The sequence below is a fragment of the Rhinichthys klamathensis genome, unplaced genomic scaffold (assembly GCF_029890125.1).
Source record: "Rhinichthys klamathensis goyatoka isolate OS25496 unplaced genomic scaffold, OSU_Roscu_1.1 h1tg000303l_1, whole genome shotgun sequence".
Classification (NCBI taxonomy): Eukaryota; Metazoa; Chordata; class Actinopteri; order Cypriniformes; family Leuciscidae; genus Rhinichthys; species Rhinichthys klamathensis.
This window is the reverse complement of record NW_026606822.1, coordinates 2,130,062-2,149,735: the sequence shown is the minus strand read 5'-3', so window position 1 is coordinate 2,149,735 and position 19,674 is coordinate 2,130,062. Positions and strand designations below refer to the sequence as shown.

General features: G+C 37.6%; 1 protein-coding gene across 3 annotated transcripts in view; it reads left to right on the top strand.

Annotated features, from left to right (window-relative positions):
- Positions 1-622: 622 nt before the first annotated feature.
- mtss1 (MTSS I-BAR domain containing 1) overlaps positions 623-19,674 on the top strand; it is a 66,327-nt gene continuing 47,275 nt past the window's right edge. For 2 of the 3 annotated variants that reach the window (XM_056270469.1, XM_056270468.1), the window contains exons 1-3: positions 624-1,363; positions 14,073-14,134; positions 17,511-17,584. In XM_056270469.1, coding sequence (XP_056126444.1) covers positions 1,292-1,363; positions 14,073-14,134; positions 17,511-17,584 — 208 coding nt within the window. In that variant the 5' untranslated portion in view covers positions 624-1,291. Of the gene's footprint in view, positions 1,364-14,072; positions 14,135-17,510; positions 17,585-19,674 lie in introns of all 3 variants that reach the window. The other variant, XM_056270467.1, reaches the window with a different exon arrangement.

Here is a 19,674-nt window from a genome sequence, read left to right as displayed (position 1 = left end):
TGAGTCTAGCAACCGTGTGGACAGCATTCAGTCATAAGTAATTCACTAAATTTCTTGTGACAGGTTTTACCAGGTCCCTCAAAATAAACTTTCAAAAAAGGCAAATAAAAAAATATATATTTTAAACCATTTAAATAAAATGGTTTAAAAGAACAAAATGGAAATAAATAGTACATATACAAATAAATTGTATTAAACTATTTTATTCATCATCAAAACTTTTGATGGAATTTTATTTATGTATATAAGGGGGAGATGTATTTTTATTGTTTTCTTAGGTGATCCAGCTGGTTACCCAAGCCTTTCACAAGTTTTAATCACATTTTTGCTTGTACCTGTTCTTGTGTCAAATTGCCCTGTGTTGTGACAAAAAACAAAACTTTGTAAATGTACACATATTTTATGTCTCTAAATAATTATTTAAGGTTATAAAAAATTATGTATTATAGCCTACATAAGAACTTGGGGACATGTTTAAATTATGTATACAGTATATATTCTATCAAAATGTCATGTCAACTAATCTGTCGCTGACAAAAGTAACATTGTCGAAAAAGGACGAAGATATCCGAAGTGCTCATGCTCCGCCCCTTTTTGAGTTCGTCCGCCTGCTGATCCAGATCCACACAAACGGGCTAGAAAGCGCGAGAGAGAGTGAGCCAGGAGTGAATAATGTTTACCACTCGCTCTGTGGAATCTATCAGGAGTCGAAACTTTAGTTAGGTTTTTCCGTTTTAATTTCACCCGAAAGCTTTATTCAAACTGAAACCGATCAAAATCATCACTATTAAGGATATATCAGCGGCTGGATCGACTGAATGAAACCATGAGGAATAAAAAACACGGCGGTTGTCGCGATCTAAACTAACGTGACTATCGATCCAGCAGAGCCAAGCTTTTGAAAACGCCGAGCCAGGTACTTCGGCGCAGACTTTCAACGGTCAGTTTTTCTTGCGGGTTTACCTGTGCTTACGTGGCACCTTTTTGACCTGGAGACTTATTGTAAAAAATCCCGTTTTAGGCTTTTTATCCACTTTTATCGTGGCGATGTGATGTATTTTCCAGAGGTTTAGTAAGTTGCGTGGCCGGGACTAGTTTACTTGCGCCGGGCAGCTAATCAGCGGAATAACACGTTCTATTTTTGCGTTAATTTATCCTCATTTGCCTTGTTCACACGATAACCTTCAAATACAGCCTCGTACTGCACCCTTCAGATACTGACAGCGGGTTTCGAGACGAGCTTTCATAAGGAGGATAAGTGTCAACGCTGCTCGTGTTTTGGGGTGGTAAAATGGATGCGGGAATGGAGAAGGAGTGCAGCGCTTTGGGAGGGCTCTTCCAAATCATCATGAACGACATGAAGGTGAGTCCTTCTCAGATTAAAATAACAAACCAGATGCTTTGATTCCCCCCAACATCATGTGTGGGTTTGGAGTCTGCCTGTAAAAAGGCTCAGAATAAGTTATTTTCCAGCTGTTTTGGAGGGTTGGCAACAGTTCTGTGGTTGGCCGGTTGCTGATAGATGTGAATCCAGCCGCCCTGTGATGTGCATCCTCTTCAAATCATCAATTACATCTCTGTACGCTTATCATCTCGGATATATGAGTGCATTTACTAGTTAGAAAGACTAGTATGCATTTAGGTTATTTGTAAAACAGTCAAATTATCAGGTTATTCCAGCTTTCATGATGGATTTGTTCAAAGGGACTTCAAAGGTAATGCTGTCACACACTAACATGAAAGTACCATGGTATTAAAATGGCTAATTAGACATACACCATGGTATTTTTCTAATTATAATCATTTACAGAAAAATGTACTATGGTACTACTATATTTTGCTTTGAAGTACTATGTAAATACCATGGTACATGAATCTCAGTACTGTGGTATTTTGATGCAATGTTATTGCAAGATCTATCTGCAATGGTACAATGTCCACAAATATTGGTATTATAGCACCATTTCCAAAAATACGATATTACCATAATATCCTATTGGAGTGATGTTAAGATGGCAGAACCATGGCAAAATCATATTCACATACCAAAGTGTTTAAATGGCGCATCAGGGGACTTCAAAAACACTGGTTTATGTCCCAAATGGCATTTAAATAGGGCTAAGTATTTAAATATGTTGGTATATGACTATAGTATTCATTGTGCTATTACCAGTCAATAAATTCACACTAAAATGTGTCAGCTCAGTTTGTCATCTGTCAGAAGTTCTAGTCAACAGTCTCAGCACATGCGGTGGTAAGTTATGGTCTGATCTCTTGGTGAAGCTTCAATAACTCTCTGATGTTATGATGCCATTTTAGGCGAGCTGAAGACTTTTGAGGAACATTGTCAAACACTGGACTTTTAATGTATTGTAGAGCATTTTCATGTTTTATGTTTACAACTGTTTGTTCATCATAACTGACTAATTGTTTGCTTAGTTGAAAATGTGTTGTAGTGGTGTGTGTGTGTGTGCCTGCCCATGTGAGCAGGAGGCGTAGCGTGTGTCACATCCTGTTGTAAACATGGCTCAAATATGACTCAGACTTTATTCATGATATCAATATCTAGACAATTTCTAGTACTTAAGGTACTGTAATTCAGTAAGGTAAAGCATTTTTTTTCCTATTAGGAAGTCTGGTTTGTTTATTTATCTTACTTGTCAGTTAATGTGGTTTATTGTGTTTCAAACGCACGGACATTTTGGGCACATTACAAAATATGGTAATTAAAATATAAGAAAATATATGATAATAAATAAATTATATTATGTAGCCTATAATGCAATGGCATAACATATAAGTAAGTCTTGAGTGTCCAAATACATTTTGGGTCATGTTATATTAGGAACATAGTTTGTTGTTTGGCATTTATTGGTTCGCATCTATGATGCTTTATCAGTTCAGAAATTTTAATTGAGTAAATTTCCATGTTTTTATTTGCACTCAGTTTAGGCATACAGTAGCAAAAGTGAATGAATGGACCTGCAGTTTTTTTTTTTGTTGTTGTTTTTTTTGGCAAGGTCCAGCTATCAATTTGTATGCATGCTGTTAATGTGGAAATAGCACACTTGACTCACAGGAAGGAGGAAGTGTGCAGGATATCCCCATGATTGTGTGTGTATGTGTGTGTGTGTGTGTGCGCGTGCATGGATTTGCGTACATGTAAAGATATGATTCACAGAAAAACAGCTGCAGGGCTAAGGCTACATTTTGGCCTGTTAGTACTCAATAAATATCTCTGACCTTAGTGTGTAACTGTGTACACGGATGTCCAAGTTCATGGAGCAGAGAGTTTTAGTTAGTTTGCTTTGCAATCGAGCACTTAATGTAAGCTCTGAATCAAACAATACAAAGTGCATGGCTTAAACACTATTACTTAAATAGGCTGGACTAGCTCTTCCCAGATTCCAGATGTCAGGTATATAGGGGAATCACACTTTTACATTTCTATATTCACAGAGTACATGATAGTACATTATTTTAGATAAATTTCAACAAAGTTCAACAGTAATGCATGTAAAGTACTTTGCAGGCGGCTGCTTGCTTATGTCAAATGTCACTTGCATTGACAGCCCTCAATTTAAGCGTAGGCTGTAAAAGCCAAAAGTGCAAATATAAATTGTAGTCAGAGACAAAGTCATTGATCAGAAATAAAGTTAAGCACATATGTTTTCTTTCAGAAATAATAAAAAGTATTGATGCCTTTTGAATGTATATGTAGTTTAGCAGTGAGTGATGTGAGCTTGGTTAACATCTTGGACCTCGATGGATTCTTTTTTTTTTGCTTCATAGCTTGACATTTATGGATTGAAGCGAGTGTTTTCTGGAATGCATATGACTTGATGTTTCCTTCACATCATTTAGAGTTTTTTTTCTTCTTCTTTGAATCCAGACCAGTCTGCGATTCTGCTTCTCAGTGATATTAAACGCTTGGCCTATAGCTCTTCTCTTTCAAAAGGACAAGTTTGTGTTCTGAAGAAATGTTGTCTATTTTTTGTTTACTAGAAAAGTAGGTCACGCTCTATCAACAGCTGCACGTAATCAAAGGGATAGTTCAGTTAAAAAATGATAATTCTGTCATCATCACATTCTCATGTCGTTCCAAACCTGTATGATTAGGACTATGGTTATGAAATTTTGTCTGATGATGATTAACTGTCATGCAATACTAGTGATATATTTTTGTCCTAAACTCATTTTAAAAGCAACAGTGGTTTTAATATGTCCATTGTATAATTTCTATAGAAATATAATAAAGGGCTTTTTTTCTTTATAATTAGGCTTATGTAACTTTTAATGACTAAAAATCTCTAAATGAAGACAGCATTTGAATTTTTGGATGAACTATCCATTGAATATTGAAACGCAATGCCTGTGAAAGATTCCTTTGTACCGTGTGATCTTTACTGGACCAGCGTGTTTGTAGGTATTATTGGACACCTCCATTTATTTGGAGAGAAGGATAGCACAACAGAATTCCAACTCCACCTGCAAAAATACTGTGAAAGATTGGTTTCTATCATAATACACAGACCTTGGTGAAGAAATGTGTCTTTGTAGGGTTCACGAGTTGACAGGAGGACAGCAGGTAACCCCAGTGTTCCCCTTCTGTTGCACTGTTTTAATAAGGTGCTGAACTGGGATCAGATTATGCTGGATAAAGATTGTACCCTTATCCTGAGACGCCACACATAGTATGTTAACGCTTCACTTTATATACTGAAGTGCGTTAGAACAAGCAAAGAGCCATCTTGCATGAAAATGGACAAAAGTGCTGCACAAAATAATTTTTTATTGCATTAGAAAAAACACAGAGAAGAAAGTGAGGATGTGAGCTGGACTTGAATCTGTGTCACTTGCATGTGCAACACTCATTGTTTTGGAGCATATGCGCTAGGGTTGTGTGATTAATCGTAACTGATTTAAAATTTTGTCTTCCAATGATTATGAAAACAAGATAATCGAGGTAAAACAATTATTATCGCATTCCGTCTTGCGCACCTTTCTTTCCTTCACAGCAGCGTGCTTTCTTTCCTCCCTAAAAGCCCAAACTTAACATCCAAATCAGCTAAATAGGGCTACGTTCACACTAGCCGCGTTTCCACTGCCGGGCCAGGGCCAGGCCGTGCTAGTGCGTGCCAGGGCCAGTCGCGTTTCCACTGTCACTTCCGGGGCTTGATCGGGGCTTACTCGGGGCCAACGGCCAGGATTTCTGGCCCGTCGAATACCTTGGGCCAAAGCGGGCCAGCTCGGGCTAGAGGAGTGGTTACGAACAGAGGCGGAGTTTACCTGAGTCGAGAGACGGGAGCGCCGAACGATTCTGTCAGCATTAAAGACTTTTAAAATAATTTAACTCACTTTCATGTTTTAATGCCTTCTGTTTGTGATCCGATGTGGATTCTGATCACCGTATAAGGTAGAAATATTTATACGCGATGCAAAAGACTATGCGCGCTAACCATTACCATAGTAAACCTATTAAACGCTTGAAGATACGCATAGTAAAAAAAACATGGTGAACGCTTGAAGAAGTCAGACCAATCATAAAGGCTATCACAATCATGTTTTTATTTTATCTGTCACTAGGCCTACGTCTCGTCTCTTTATAGGCTACCGGACTATCGTAAAAAAAGCTACTTTTTTTTCGGGAGCTTCCTGTTTCTCTGACTGAAAATATCTGTAGCCTAGCTACTGGGAGTCGAGACTGTGCTAACGCTCCTCAGGTCGTATTTTTGGTGGCATTGCATATAACGTTATTTGTAGAAATTATCATTCTTTCTAAATGTGATGGTATGTCCTGTAACTACCAAATAAACAGAAACAGCCTCGACTGAATAATGTAAGTGTGTCCTCTCTTTTGTAAAATAGACCTAACCTTAAATTTATTTCTGTGACTAATGTGCAATTTTGACATAAATTAATTAATTATGATCAATGTATCACTTTTTATTGTAAACCTGTGGTAAAACATCGATGCTTGGGTTTTAAATATTCAAGTAAACAACAAAAATGCCATCAAACGGCTGCTTTTATCATGTTTGTTTTGCGATGCACGCTGTTTCCAGTGATTTCTTTCTGATTATTTTTCTGATAAAACTTCCATTTGTTGGTGAAATGATGGGTTGGTGTGACGTTGTTCCAGAGAGGCGTGTTGCGGGCGTTTTTTAGTGACGCGCTGTGGAGCTTCTGGCCCGACAGTGGAAACACAGGCCAGGTGCTACTGGCCCGAGGCTATTAGCCCGGCACGGCCCGTTTAAAGCCCTGGCCTAGCACTGGCCCGACAGTGGAAACGCGGCTACTGTGAGCCTTAGTGCTCAATTTCGATTTATTGCTCAGATCAGATTTTGTTGTATTAAATGTGGCCAATATCAGATTCCAGTGTGAACAGATCATGATCCCGAACTGACCCGCATGCGCAAAAGAACGATAAATAGATGTCACGCAGCACGGTGCCATACAGAAGTAAACACGGAAGACATTAAAGTAAGTGATTAAACGCCTATGCGTTTATTTACAGTGTGATCTGCTGCGGAAGCCAGTGAATTTATACGCTGGCAATATAAAAAAACAAAGACGAGGATGCGGAAAAAGAGAGCAGTTTTTAAACATTTATGGTACGAGCCATCGTGTTTTGCTTGTATAGAGCTGTCACTGTAATACTTGAGCTCTGACACATCACTGTCCTTCACTGACTAATGCTCGAAACTGTCCTGATAACTTCGGGTGTGTAAAATCTTTGAAGTGAGACTCCCATGAGCGCAGAATTGTGTCTAGAGTGACGTAAAAGTCTCATGAATTCTGATGTTCAGACTGAGGTCACATATGGAAGTGGCCCAAATCGCAACGGAAAAGATCACGTTCCATGTGGTTTGTGCCATTGAGACTGTCATGACAAAAACAGATCTGTGTCACATCTGAGCAAATATTCACCTGCAGTCTGGACTTAGCCGAATGAGTGTTGTAAAATGAAGTCTACTGTTGCTAAACTGCAGTACATGTTTGATATTAAACAGTGTTATTAAAAAAGCTTTAAAGGGATAGTTCACTTTGAAATTAATTTTTGATATGTTTTAGCTTACCTCCAGTGCATCCAAGATGTAGGTGTCTTTGTTTCCACAGTATCTTCAATTTTGATAATTTTAGGTAAAACCGTTGTTGTCTGTCAGTCATACAATGGAGGTGAAGGGGGTCCTCCTCAAAGAGCAGTCAAAATTAAACATTATTTAATGACTCGTAAATGTAAGTACACATTGATGCCCTAAGACACGAAACGAGTGGTTTTTGTGAGAAAACGAACAGTATTTATATTGTTTTTACCTCTTGTAACCACAGCCATGTCCAAGTTATCTGAGGGCGCGGACGCTTCCGTGTGTGACGTGTACGCAGACTGGTGCATAGATAAACTAGATGTCGCCTTGGCGACGGCAGTTCATTGGAACGAAACCTTAGCCAAGGCGACATCTAGGGTATATATATCTATGCACCAGTCTGCGTACACGTCACACACGGAAGCGTCCGCGCCCTCAGATAACTTGGGCATGGCTGTGGTTACAAGAGGTAAAAACAATATAAATACTGTTCGTTTTCTCACAAAAACCACTCGTTTCGTGTCTTAGGGCATCAATGTGTACTTACATTTACGAGTCATTAAATAATGTTTAATTTTGACTGCTCTTTGAGGAGGACCCCCTTCACCTCCATTGTATGACTGACAGACAACAACGGTTTTACCTAAAATTATCAAAATTGAAGATACTGTGAAAACAAAGACACCTACATCTTGGATGCACTGGAGGTAAGCTAAAACATATCAAAAATTAATTTCAAAGTGAACTATCCCTTTAAGCCACAACAAAGACCGTGTTCCACAGGCAGCTTTCTGTGTGCGCACTTTGAGTCGAAGCCAAATGCGGATAAGCAAATTGACTTAGGATACATACCTATGCATTGCGTATATCCAAAAATGCTTCTGTGTTGTACGTCACACGCATCACACACATGACCAGCGTTGGCCAATAGTGAGCCTACATGTGACGTACAACCCAGAAGCGCTGCGCTGTTACACTACGTGAACTATCTCGAGGCCCACAGAGAAGGAAATTAATAGTTGAATAAAGTCGTTATTTATTTATTTAATTTAATTTTTTGCGCACAAAAAGTATTCTCATCGCTTGATAAATTTAAGAATGAGCCACTGTAGTCACTCGGACTATTTTAACGATGTCTTTAATAACTTTTCTGGGCCGGCAAGTTTCAATCCCTTAGAAGCCTATGGAGGAGTGATCCAGCTCTCAGATTGAATCAAAAATATCTTAATTCGTGTTCCGAAGATGAACGAAAGTCTTACGGGGTTGGAACAACATGAGGGTGAGTAATTACTGACAGAATTTTCATTTTGGGTGTGAACTAACCCTTTAACCTAGCATAGGTTTTTTTCTGAAGTATCAATATTTGTGAAATAATCATAAATGGACAGATAAACGACGATATCATATCGAGATTGCAATAAAATTGACATCGATAGCGTTGATAAGCTCTGGACATTTTTACTCTATGTATTAATCTAACAGCGGATCTCTTAGGAGAAATAAACGCGACTACAGCCAGTCAGTGCATATCGCTAATAATTAATTTCTGCATGTCTCTGTGTGAATAAACGGCACTGTTTCATTTCAAACACAAACACACACATGTGACGTTCAGTGTTTTCAGCGTCTGCGGTCTCTATATATGAGGACATGAACTTCATCTCTAGAGCTGCTTTGAGAGTCACTTCACAAGCTTTTCACCATTTCATTTGAGAAAAACTATCATCTGAAACTGAAACTGAAAGATCTTCACGACAATCCGTCAAAATAAATGAACATACCGCCAAGATATTTTTTCATCCATGTTTTAAAAGCATAGTTTTGTTGTGTAGCATCTTATGAAAAAAAATAAAAATTGCAATGATTTGTTGTAAATTAATTGTTATATCTGATTCCAATGGAATTATTTCTCCGTGCCGTTACCGTTATACTTGTGGTGTGGACTCTGCTATTCTTTTACTTTTAGAACAGTTTTTTAAAAACAATTTTTATCGTTTTAGTTATCGTCCTTGGTGTGAACGGGCCTTTAAGCTGTTTTGCAGCCATTTTGCATTCCTTCCCCTCAACCACCCAGGGTTTAGTCCTGCAGGACCCTGATCATTAAAAGGCTTCAACACTTCTTGTTGACATCAGCCAGGCTGTGTGGCAGCTTAAGATGTATTGCTGAAACTAATGATTTCTGTCCTCCCCGTTTGGGATGACGCCAGTCTACAGCTGAGGAGCTGCCTGCCTGTGCACATTCCTGCTTCAGGACGTCCCCCTTCCCCCTCTCCACCATCCCACAATCCCCCCCATCATGAGTAAGTATTGAATGTACCGTGCACAGGCCTGCCTGTGAATCACCTCTGAAACACAACCTGTTTAAGACTCGTCAGACACTCGTACGTCTAGTACACGTGCACGCACGCACACACACTGGATACACCCTTTCTGCCAGCTAAAGCAGACACACCCTCATATGCACGCACAGGTGCCTATTACTGACATGCAAAGCTTGTGCTAATGAGAGACTTTATGACTCAAGCTGTTTGGAGTGCTTTATGATGTTCAGTAGTGGTTGACCCATTTGGGTTTTTTCAGTGGCTGATTACGATGTTAAAGAGTTGGGTGGCCAATCTGAGTATTTGACAGTGACACTTAAGGAATACTTCAAATGTCTGAAAGTCATTGTTTAGATAAGAAAATATCTCAACTCTTCTGAACTTTTCTCAGAACTAACTTCAGATTTCTGAGACATTTTTCTGAGGCAACAGCTGGCGCTCACTGGAAGACTACATTACCCATTATTTCTTGAGAACTACAGGAAACTAGGGCAGCTCAAAATACACAGCACAGTTTTTTTTCTCATGTTGACGCTCCTGTGTGATGACTGGTTGGTTGGTGACATTGGAGTTTTTCCCACTTTTCCACCTCGCTTTTAAATCGCTTATGAATGCCCATGCATCCGCGTCGAATTAGCGGCAATTCGGAGGCAGCAATTGCTTGAATGGTGGGTTTTATTTTTCTTCTTTACGATTATGTTTGCAGGTTCCTAATTAGCATTGGGTTTTAATCCAAAATATTGCCAAAATTGCCGCTTTTACATTTCGCTTCAAAACAAATCTTCTACAATCGTCTTGTCAGTCCCCACTCGTCACTCTCGTCACATGATGAATGAAATCTGACAATGGTGAGAACAATGGTGCCGCAGTGGACAAGTGATGAAATTGGTGTGTGGCTGAACGTGTAACATAAGCTTAGTATAATGTTATAGATGTATAGTAATATAGTGTACAAATGTAGTGATTTAAGTAATACTTTGTGTGCTTTATTAGACAATTTTGAAGAAGTAATCAGTTTTGATATTTCAAAACACCGTTAATTACAATAACAACTAGCTGAAAGAACTAAAAGTTCTAAAAATAGAACAAAGACTTGAGACTTGACTTGGATGTGGACCTCAGGGACTTGTGAACATGTCCGACTATACGTACTATGTGTACTATATTTCTAAATGCCACTTGTTTGGCAGTTTTAATACAAAGGTGTGTACATTTGTGTGTAGACAAGTGCAGTTTAAGTTAAGTCTGCATATTTATTTCTGTGACTATACACAGTCATGCAAAATTGCTGAAATTATTCCCTTATGGTAAGTGCCCTTATTATAATACCGGTAATCATAATTGTACAATTTATTTATGCTATAACATTTATAATATTTATTTCATTTAGTTAGTCTAGCTCTCTATTGTTACCATCTTTATGGTCATAGTTGTAAAGCAGGTTTTGCAGATCTTTTTTGCCATAGCTGAAGGTTTTTTTTTTTGTGAACATCTTTTTATTTTTTATCGTGTACAATACTGGATTTTCGTAAAAAAAAGAGTAAAGGAATAGCTGATGTTTTTGAAAGGAATTGCCTTTTGTAGCTCAGTATGTGGATCATTGGGGTGTTGTTGGTTTACAGCACGATTCCATGTCTCCCTTGAGTCCTTGTTAAAGAGGGGGGATGTTATTAAAGACATTTATTATTAATCAAAGAAACCATCTACAAGGGATGCTGTTTTTATATTTGAAATTCAGCGACTGATCCTCATTGCAACCTCCGCCTGCTGTATTATATACGCGTGTCTGTTTTGTCACTTGATACAGTGGACCAACAGGTTTTCTGTCCTCTTCTCGTCCTCCGCTCTCTGTGTCACCTCCTCTTTACCACAGCAACAGGCAAAGATGAGAAGGATCGAAGACAGGAAATGATCGTATATTTCTTTCATGCGGTTGAAAGCAAAACTCTGGGGGGCTGCTTCACAGGACAGGTCTTCTCCTGAGAGACGAGGGGGAAAGAACTGAGAGTTTGAAAAGGAAATGGTTCACAGGACAGATTTGGTAGGAGGGTTCTTATGGGTGGATCGTCCTTTTAAGTTTCTGACAGACTCAGGAAAGCCCTGAAGGCATGTGTACAAATAATGGTCACCAGTTTCCTATGAGATGCATACTTTGTGATAACTATACATTCTGTAATTATCCTCCAGAAGGAGCTGCTATATAAAATAAGGCTGTGCCTTAATTCGCTTATTTATACTATGTACTAAAAGTAATTTGCTGGTGATGGGCTGCAAGATAATATTTTGAATGTGCAAGACATTAAACTCTGTTTGCATCCGTGTTAGCATTAGCACACTGTTTCTAGTGCATGTTAGCATTTAGCTACATTTTAAAATGATTTTAATATCATTAATTGTTAAAGAAATGTAATATTACAAACAACTTAAAAGTATATCATCCAGGTATACCCAGGATTAATGTTTTATTTACTATTATCTGGCACAGACTACTTAATTTATAAGCTTATTTATTTTACATTTATTGGAAGAAAAACTTAAGGCTATATGTATAGTCTGTCCTGGTAAATAATAACATTTTCCATTTATTTACAAAGTCTTTAAGTCGTTGTACATTTGGGCAACATTGACTCTATCCTCAATATTTCAATAAACATATTGAGTTCCAAAAGAAAATAAGGTTTGTTTATTTATTGTTCACATAAGCTGAAATCACTGGCAGATAAATAGTTTTTTCTATATGTATATTGTTTTTATTTTTAAAGAAGTCTCTTATGCTTAACAAATGTATTTGATCAAAAATACAGAAACAGTATATGAACGTTTTCACAAACAAATCGTGATTCATCAATAACTTTTCTAAATTTTATTCTAAATGTACGAAAAAAAATGTTGGAACAACTCAAACCACATGTATGCAAAAACCACATTTTCTGGGTGGTCTTATAAACATATTAAAATTACATTTTACATACAGTGCATACATGTTTCCTCTTTATATAATGATGATATGCATTGCATATGCATGTATACAGTAAAAGAAAAGGTGCATTCTAGCTGGAGCTGTGAGTTTCTTCTGTTTTGATCATTCAAAAACGGTAGTGTATATGCTACAGTATATATATATAACTAAACTATAGGTTTTGGTCTTGGAGTCAAGAGTCTTGGAGTCACATTTGAGTTCAATTATGGAAGAAGCGTTACACTGATCACATGCTTTAAATGCTGAGAGATTTTGTTGACTCCCACAAGACAGAAGACTGTAAACCTCATCAGTGCAATTATATTTTATGGCCTTCTTATAAAGCATTTCCGGGTATGTTTATTTTTAGTGATTAGCTGGAAGACCTGCTTTATTTTTCATCTGTAGAGGGAACAACTGTGCGCAATTATGCAGATTTGTGCATATTGTGTCACTGCATTAAAATAATTGTATTCACAGTGTTGGAGAAGAAAAGGTATTTAAGGGGGCAAAATGTAACAACTGTGAAGTTATGAAATGTATATTTAATCAGAGCAGTGTATCTTGGGCTCAAAAACAAAGCGGGCCAACATGTAGCAACATCTGCTGTAATGGAGATTTTTCACATTTTTGAACCCTGTCTTTGTCACTTGCTTCACCATTGGATTTATTTCAAGTAAATTGAAACGTCATGTGGCAGATAACTTTAACCAATGCAATTTATAGGTGCATTTTCTTTATAAAGTATGTTTATGCTGTTTGTGGAAATAGAGCAGTCAGCATTTTTTGAGATTTTCCATAATCAGGATCAGCTATTACTGATATCTGTTATTAGAATTAGCTTGATTTGGATTAGATTTTTTAATAAACATAATGGCAAAGAAGACTTTGATCACTGAGACAGAGACTACTGAGGAAACAAGACGAAACCAAAAGATATTCTGATTTATGCTAGTAGTCCGTGATGCTGTGAAATGACAACTTGAGTGACGTAAGACTACATGATTAAAAGTTTGGAAATGTTGTACCTGGTTTAAATGACATTCAGTTGAGCAATACATTCTGCACCTCTTTTAATTTGTAGTTATGTAATTAATCTATTAGTTAAATTCTTTGTTGCATTTGTGGCACAACCAGATAGTCAGCTAAGTTTATATATATGTATAAAAATAAACCTCTCTAAAAAAAAAAAAAAACATATATATATATATATATATATATATATATTTTTTTTTTAAGAGAGGTATATATATATATATATATATATATATAATTTTAAGAGAAGTTGTTTTATGTGACAACGTTTTTTAATTGCATCATGTTTAATTCATTGTTGCCTCTTGTCTGCCTATTTGTCAAAGTTGACCTGTCACTTTGTGAAAACCTGTGTTGCCTATGTTGTTTTTGGTGTAAACACAGTGTACACCAACGACAGCTTCCTATCATGTGATCTCTGAAAGTTTTCACCTTCATGCACTTTTTTTAGGGATTTCAGTAAACTCATAACTCTTAATATTAAACTTTAGGGCCTATCCACATCTGGAATACTTTATAGGTTTATATGAATGTAGTCAGTAATAATAGATTGTCTTTTAAACTAGTATTTGATGATGGACACCAGATGAGCTGTAGGTACAGTGTAATGATTTACTCTGGTTTGCCCTGACTGACCTCTCTTCTTCTCTCTCACTATTTGTTCTGTAGGCGAGTTATCCTGCTTGGGAGGACTTTGTCACCAAAGGCGCTAAGCTGCAATCTCAGTTAAGGTAAGAACAGGCCTCCTGCATTACACACTTCCTTGAATGGGGAATAATTATGATCATCTTGTTTCGAAAGCAGGAAATGTGCTCGATTATTACACCATTCAGGAAGGATTTGTCACCCAGTGTAATAAAGAAAACATTTGAGAAAAATGTATTTTAAAGGATCCAAAAAGCCAATGAAGAGGCAGTGTTGAATAAAGAATGGGACTTTAGTTTACTTAAAGGAATAAAGAGATTATTTAGAAGTAGAGTAGAGAAATTTAAATGCAGACAATTAGAAAAGGTGCTGCATGAAAATGAGGATGTATAGTTCATTCAATGGATTGTACTGTCTTAAAGTCATTAGGAATTGCCATTTGCAACCCTTTGTACTTCCATAATGTGATGTATTTCTGAGTGAAAATACAACAGGACTTAATTTGATCTGTCGTGAATTAATTGTATCTTGAAAAGTGGGTGTTACACAATAGAACAGAGCCAAATGTTTGGAAGGAAGAGTAAAAAAGTAAGGGCAGCGATTAGAGGTGGGCAATATACCGGTAGACACGATTTACCGGTAGAAATGTCAACCAGAGATTTTAGACTGTCGCGGTTATGCGGCCATGTGATGTTTCCGTGCTGCGCCATCACGAAAGCTTATCGCATGCATGCGTTTTTAGGTATTGCAGTATAGAAACAAGTGATTTTAAACCATTGACATGCAATAAGTAGCGAAAAAGTACTCATTTCGCTAATATTGTTTCTGAGCGCTGTCTGAGAGATGCGCACACATGAAGCTGATTCTCATGCAGCGCGTGAGTACTGAACGGAGTTATTTTTGCCGTCTTACTGGGCTTGAACAGTCAAATACACACAAAGACGGTCAAAATGCCCATCTTTGTGAGCATCCTCGTAAACAGTCATTTATATCTTAAGTGAACGTAAACAGTTGAGAAAGAAAGTGCATGTGTATCAGTATATTAGATCAGTGTATTCACTCTTAAAGTGACAGCTGCCTAATAAACCTGCAGCTGTTCATGTTAATCAAACAACAAAAGACAAAGAAATCACTCGCTGCTACTAACTGGTCCTACGTCATGTCTAATTTTCACAATCCATTTTTTGTCCAAAGTTTTGTTGACTTAATGATCGACACCAAGGTACGCAATGGTACAACCCATTGAACAGACTGTATTATTCCTTGTAAATTTGCGGCAGATTAAATTTAGCATCTATTCTGACAAATGTGAAAGAGAGACTTATCAAGTGATGAAATTATCTTTTAGTTTAGCCCTGGTTCCATTTTTCCAGCACGTCCCCTCTGCCTGACCTCTCTGTTCTGTCCCTGGAGAGTAAACAGGGTAATGACCCTCCCAAAGGTCCACTCCATTCCTACAGATAAACATCAAACACGCTCCACTCACACACACCATTACCATTGCCAGCTCCTCCGTCTGGACTGCCAAGAACTGATCAGGGACTGTTTTTTAAAGTTTCTCATGACTTTGGGCATTGTTAATGTTTTTGTAAACAGTGCGTTGGGTAATATTTATCCATTGCGGTATAGCATAGTATGTCTAAGCTGAACAACATCTCCGTACATGCAAATATAGATACTAGACTAGCTGGTTTGGTAATGGCTGCTTTAAATCTTAATCCAAACCAACTGCTGCCTTTTAGGTGTAGTTGTGCTGAGCAGCCTTTAAAGTGCCATCGAACACCATTTCAAAATTTGGCATGATGTTTTTGAGATAAATGGGTCAGTAATCTTTTTTTTTTTGCTTATTTAAAATTGAATTCATTCAGACAGTGACTGGGATACACCTATTCTAAGATGAACCGGTTCACTATTTTTGAATGAATTTATTTTGATTTCTTGGGGGTTTAAAGTAAAAGTTCTGTTTGTAGTTGTGTACCATCTGTAGATTATTTATTAGTCTCATTTAAAGACATCGTTTGGTGTATTTATAAATTAATTGTTATTCAATAAAAAAAGTGTATATACTTCAATATAATTCATATTTTATAATGAAAAAAATATTTTGTAAACTGTAAAAGTTTACCATTGCACCATTTTTGTTTGTCATTTAATCAAAGAAATTCAAAATAATCAAAGAAAAAAATTAAAAAGTAGGTGACTAGTCATCCAACAACTATGACATGTCTCTGTTAACAACTTTGCACATAGTTAATCCAACCAGGATATAGATTCAGTACTATTAGTTTAATATAGCTCTTCAAACGGAAGGTAACCAGTAACATATTTTTTCCAGGGCATCCCTACCATTAACCCAACTTCTATTCCTAGAACCAGAATTAAAGAGATGCGAGTCTACCTATCAGGCACAAAAGCTTTTGCAGGACTTGGGGGGCCGCTGTGGGGAGGTGGGGGAATTGCTGAAAGGCTGTACTTTGTAGTTCGTATCACCTGATACCACAGAGCTTTCTCTGATAAGCTGAGATCTCTCTCTTCAGAATGAAGGCTCTGAATGGATCCTACAATGGCACCATTGACCTGTCAGTATTGCCCGTGTCCCCTCCGATGAACACGCTGAACTCTTTCTATTGAGTGGCTCCGACCGTTTTCCATCTTCTGACCAGGGAGAAGGCTATAGATATATCCACTGTCTAATCAAACGATTAAGTATATGTGAGCTCACATATAGAAGGGAATTTGTCTAACGTCAAATCAAGTAGGATTGAGATTTCTACACAAGACCACTTTATTTTATGGCCACAGGTAAGGGTGTGCAGTATCACAATTTTAGATCGTGAATAATTAATAAAAATGTCTCCACGATCTGCTCTTGAAGAAAGGTTGCAGTATCATACTACAGTGCACCTTCTATCAGTTGCAGTTCTGGCGCCGCCATCACAAAATTTAGTTAGACATACATTTAAGTTTGTAGCTGATTGGTCTGTGTTGGTAATTATCTCGAGATGACGTCTAGCTTCAACACTTCTAGTGTAGACTGATTTGTGTTAGAACTGCTTTTGTTTTTGATGCTAGTTTGATAATGCTTTCAGCTATTAGTATGAATTTTTTACTTTCAGTTACACTTATTGAAGCTTTTTGACTTATTTATCTAAACCCTTTTTGCAAACTCCCACAGTTTTCTCCCACCATTAGTGCAGAAAATGTCAAAAGTATGCAGATTGTTTTGAAGTGTGTTGCACTTTAGTTATCAGCATCTTCAGGTATTTGAATGTCATTCATCCAGAGTATTGTGGTCTGCTGTGCTGTTAACGCTGGCTCCTGCATCTCTCCTGGTGCAAGCTCCAAAAAACTGTCAGTGGAAATATTTCTCATGATATACCGACTGTTAGCAAGAACCCAGTCAAAGCCACTGTGCGCGTGGATTTTTCCTACTAACAAACTCTTTCTCTTTCTGTCGTTCAGGACAACAATCATCGTCACTAGCTCATTCCTGGACGCTTTCCAGAAAGTGGCTGACATTGCAACTGGAACACGAGGTAAGATGAGATCTTTACCTTCTTTGTCTCTCTCTCTCTTGTCTCACCCCACAAACAGGCTGCCTCTCCAGTGATCGTAATGAGGAAAGCAGGCAAGTCGTACTTCACAGGAAAGGTTATTCATCAGAAACATGAACACCTCAAGATTCGTCCAAATGTCTTTTCCTTTTTTAAGGCAAATGTGTGCTGTATGACACTAAAGTGAGAAGACAATGTGTTTTATAGCATTCTGAATGATAGTACTCCTGGTGATGTGCTTAAAACCGAGAAATAAATCCTCACCAACCCTCTGGGATTTGACAGTGCAAATTGCTTAAGTGTTTGGTACACGTTTTGAGCAGTATGTCATATGCTATTTACCAGTCAAAAGTATTGAGACTAAGCTAAGATGATGCGTGTAATATTATCAGTGTTAAAACACTTTTTCCTATCCCAGTTTCAAGCGCAGAGACGGCTAGAAGTGAGCCATTTCGTAGACTGACTCCCGTGAGAAGTGTAAACACTGTAGTGATAGCAAAACATTGATGTGTTTGTTGGAGCATTCTGGCCAACCCTAGCGTAGCAATGCTGACTCAGCCAATGACATGATCTGGGGGGTGGGACTATCTGTTTAAGTGACCAATGACAGGAAGGAGTTTGTTTTGGAATTCTGTTTAAAAAACTTTATTTTTTACAGTTTTGTTTGATGAAACACTACAAGCTCGAATTTTTTATTAAAGTCGTTTCACTTTCTCTTTTATCATTTCAAACTCATTTGTTGGATTATGGATTATGGATGATAATGGAATCATGTTTTCCCTTTGAAAATCAGCTTTTTCTTGTCGTTCTCGCAGTCAAAACTGAGAACTAGTAATGCAGTTGATCCTGTCATGCTCTGTTTCTAGTGTATTATCTCTTTGTTTATTCTATGTTATCTCTTTGAAATGTGTAGTTTGTTTATTTGAATTTTGTGAGGTCTCACCTTTAGGGCAGTGTGTTAACGTCCTGAAATCAGCGGTGTAAAGTCCTCTCACCCTAGGCAACAAATGTTCAACCTTTATTGACACAGAACCAAAAGAAAGTCATCATGGTATTGTTCTGTGCTCAGACAATTGGAGGAAGGCATGACTGTCTCATAATGGCCAGGATTGGGTAACATAGCTCCACTCCTTGTTAAGGTGACCTGTTGGTTTCTGTAGTATTTACGCTGTGTGTTTGTGCGCGTTCTTTATACTGCTTCTGTGATTTAGCCCTGACTCTGTTTATCTTGCTGATAGTCCAAGAATTTTACCTTGATCTTGTGTTGCTAAACGCTGAATGATACAATCTATCTTAAGTTGTTTGTTTCAGTTTATTTAATGAATTTAATCAATGTAGCCTTGGGTGGGAAGTATGCTTTCCATTACTTTTTTTCAGTCTTCACCCTTCCTTTTATCTCCCAATGTGCTTAAACTTCATTTTAGACTTGTATGCTTAGTGTTGTTTATATACTCCATTTTCCTTGTTCTTACTAGTCTACAAAGAAAATTGCCAACCATAGTAAATAATTTGTGAGTTGTTTTGTTTGAATAGAGGAAACCTGATGCTTGTTCTTCTTAATGCACTGGTCCACAGCTGAATCAGCCAATGACAAAGCTGTGTTGTATATCAGTTGTGAGTTGCATTAAATAGCTTTCTATTTCCAACGTTCTACTTGGACAAATACAATAGAAACAGCATTTGACATCACCTTTGAAACTTGTTCCGAAGTCCACAACAGTGACATCACGTGAACGTGGAGGTATAGACAGCATGTCAGCTCTCTAGGTTTTGGAACAGAGCTGTAGTATTACAGGCTCTGACATTTGTTTCAATTGCATATGCAAATATTTTTATACCCTAAGAGAATTCTTTTTCTCAAAAAAATAGAAGAAGTCTTGACATGCCAGAAAAGGGAAGTGAAGGAGCATTTAAATATTTTCCTCCTAATGTTGCCGCCACACCTTATCACGAACAAGCTGTCATGACTCAAGCCTGCTGTGTCATGCCTTCTGATGGATTTAGTTGGAAAATGGTTACATGAAATTCAGTTGTTGTCATAATTCAACTGAATGTCAGTGTTTGCTAGGAAT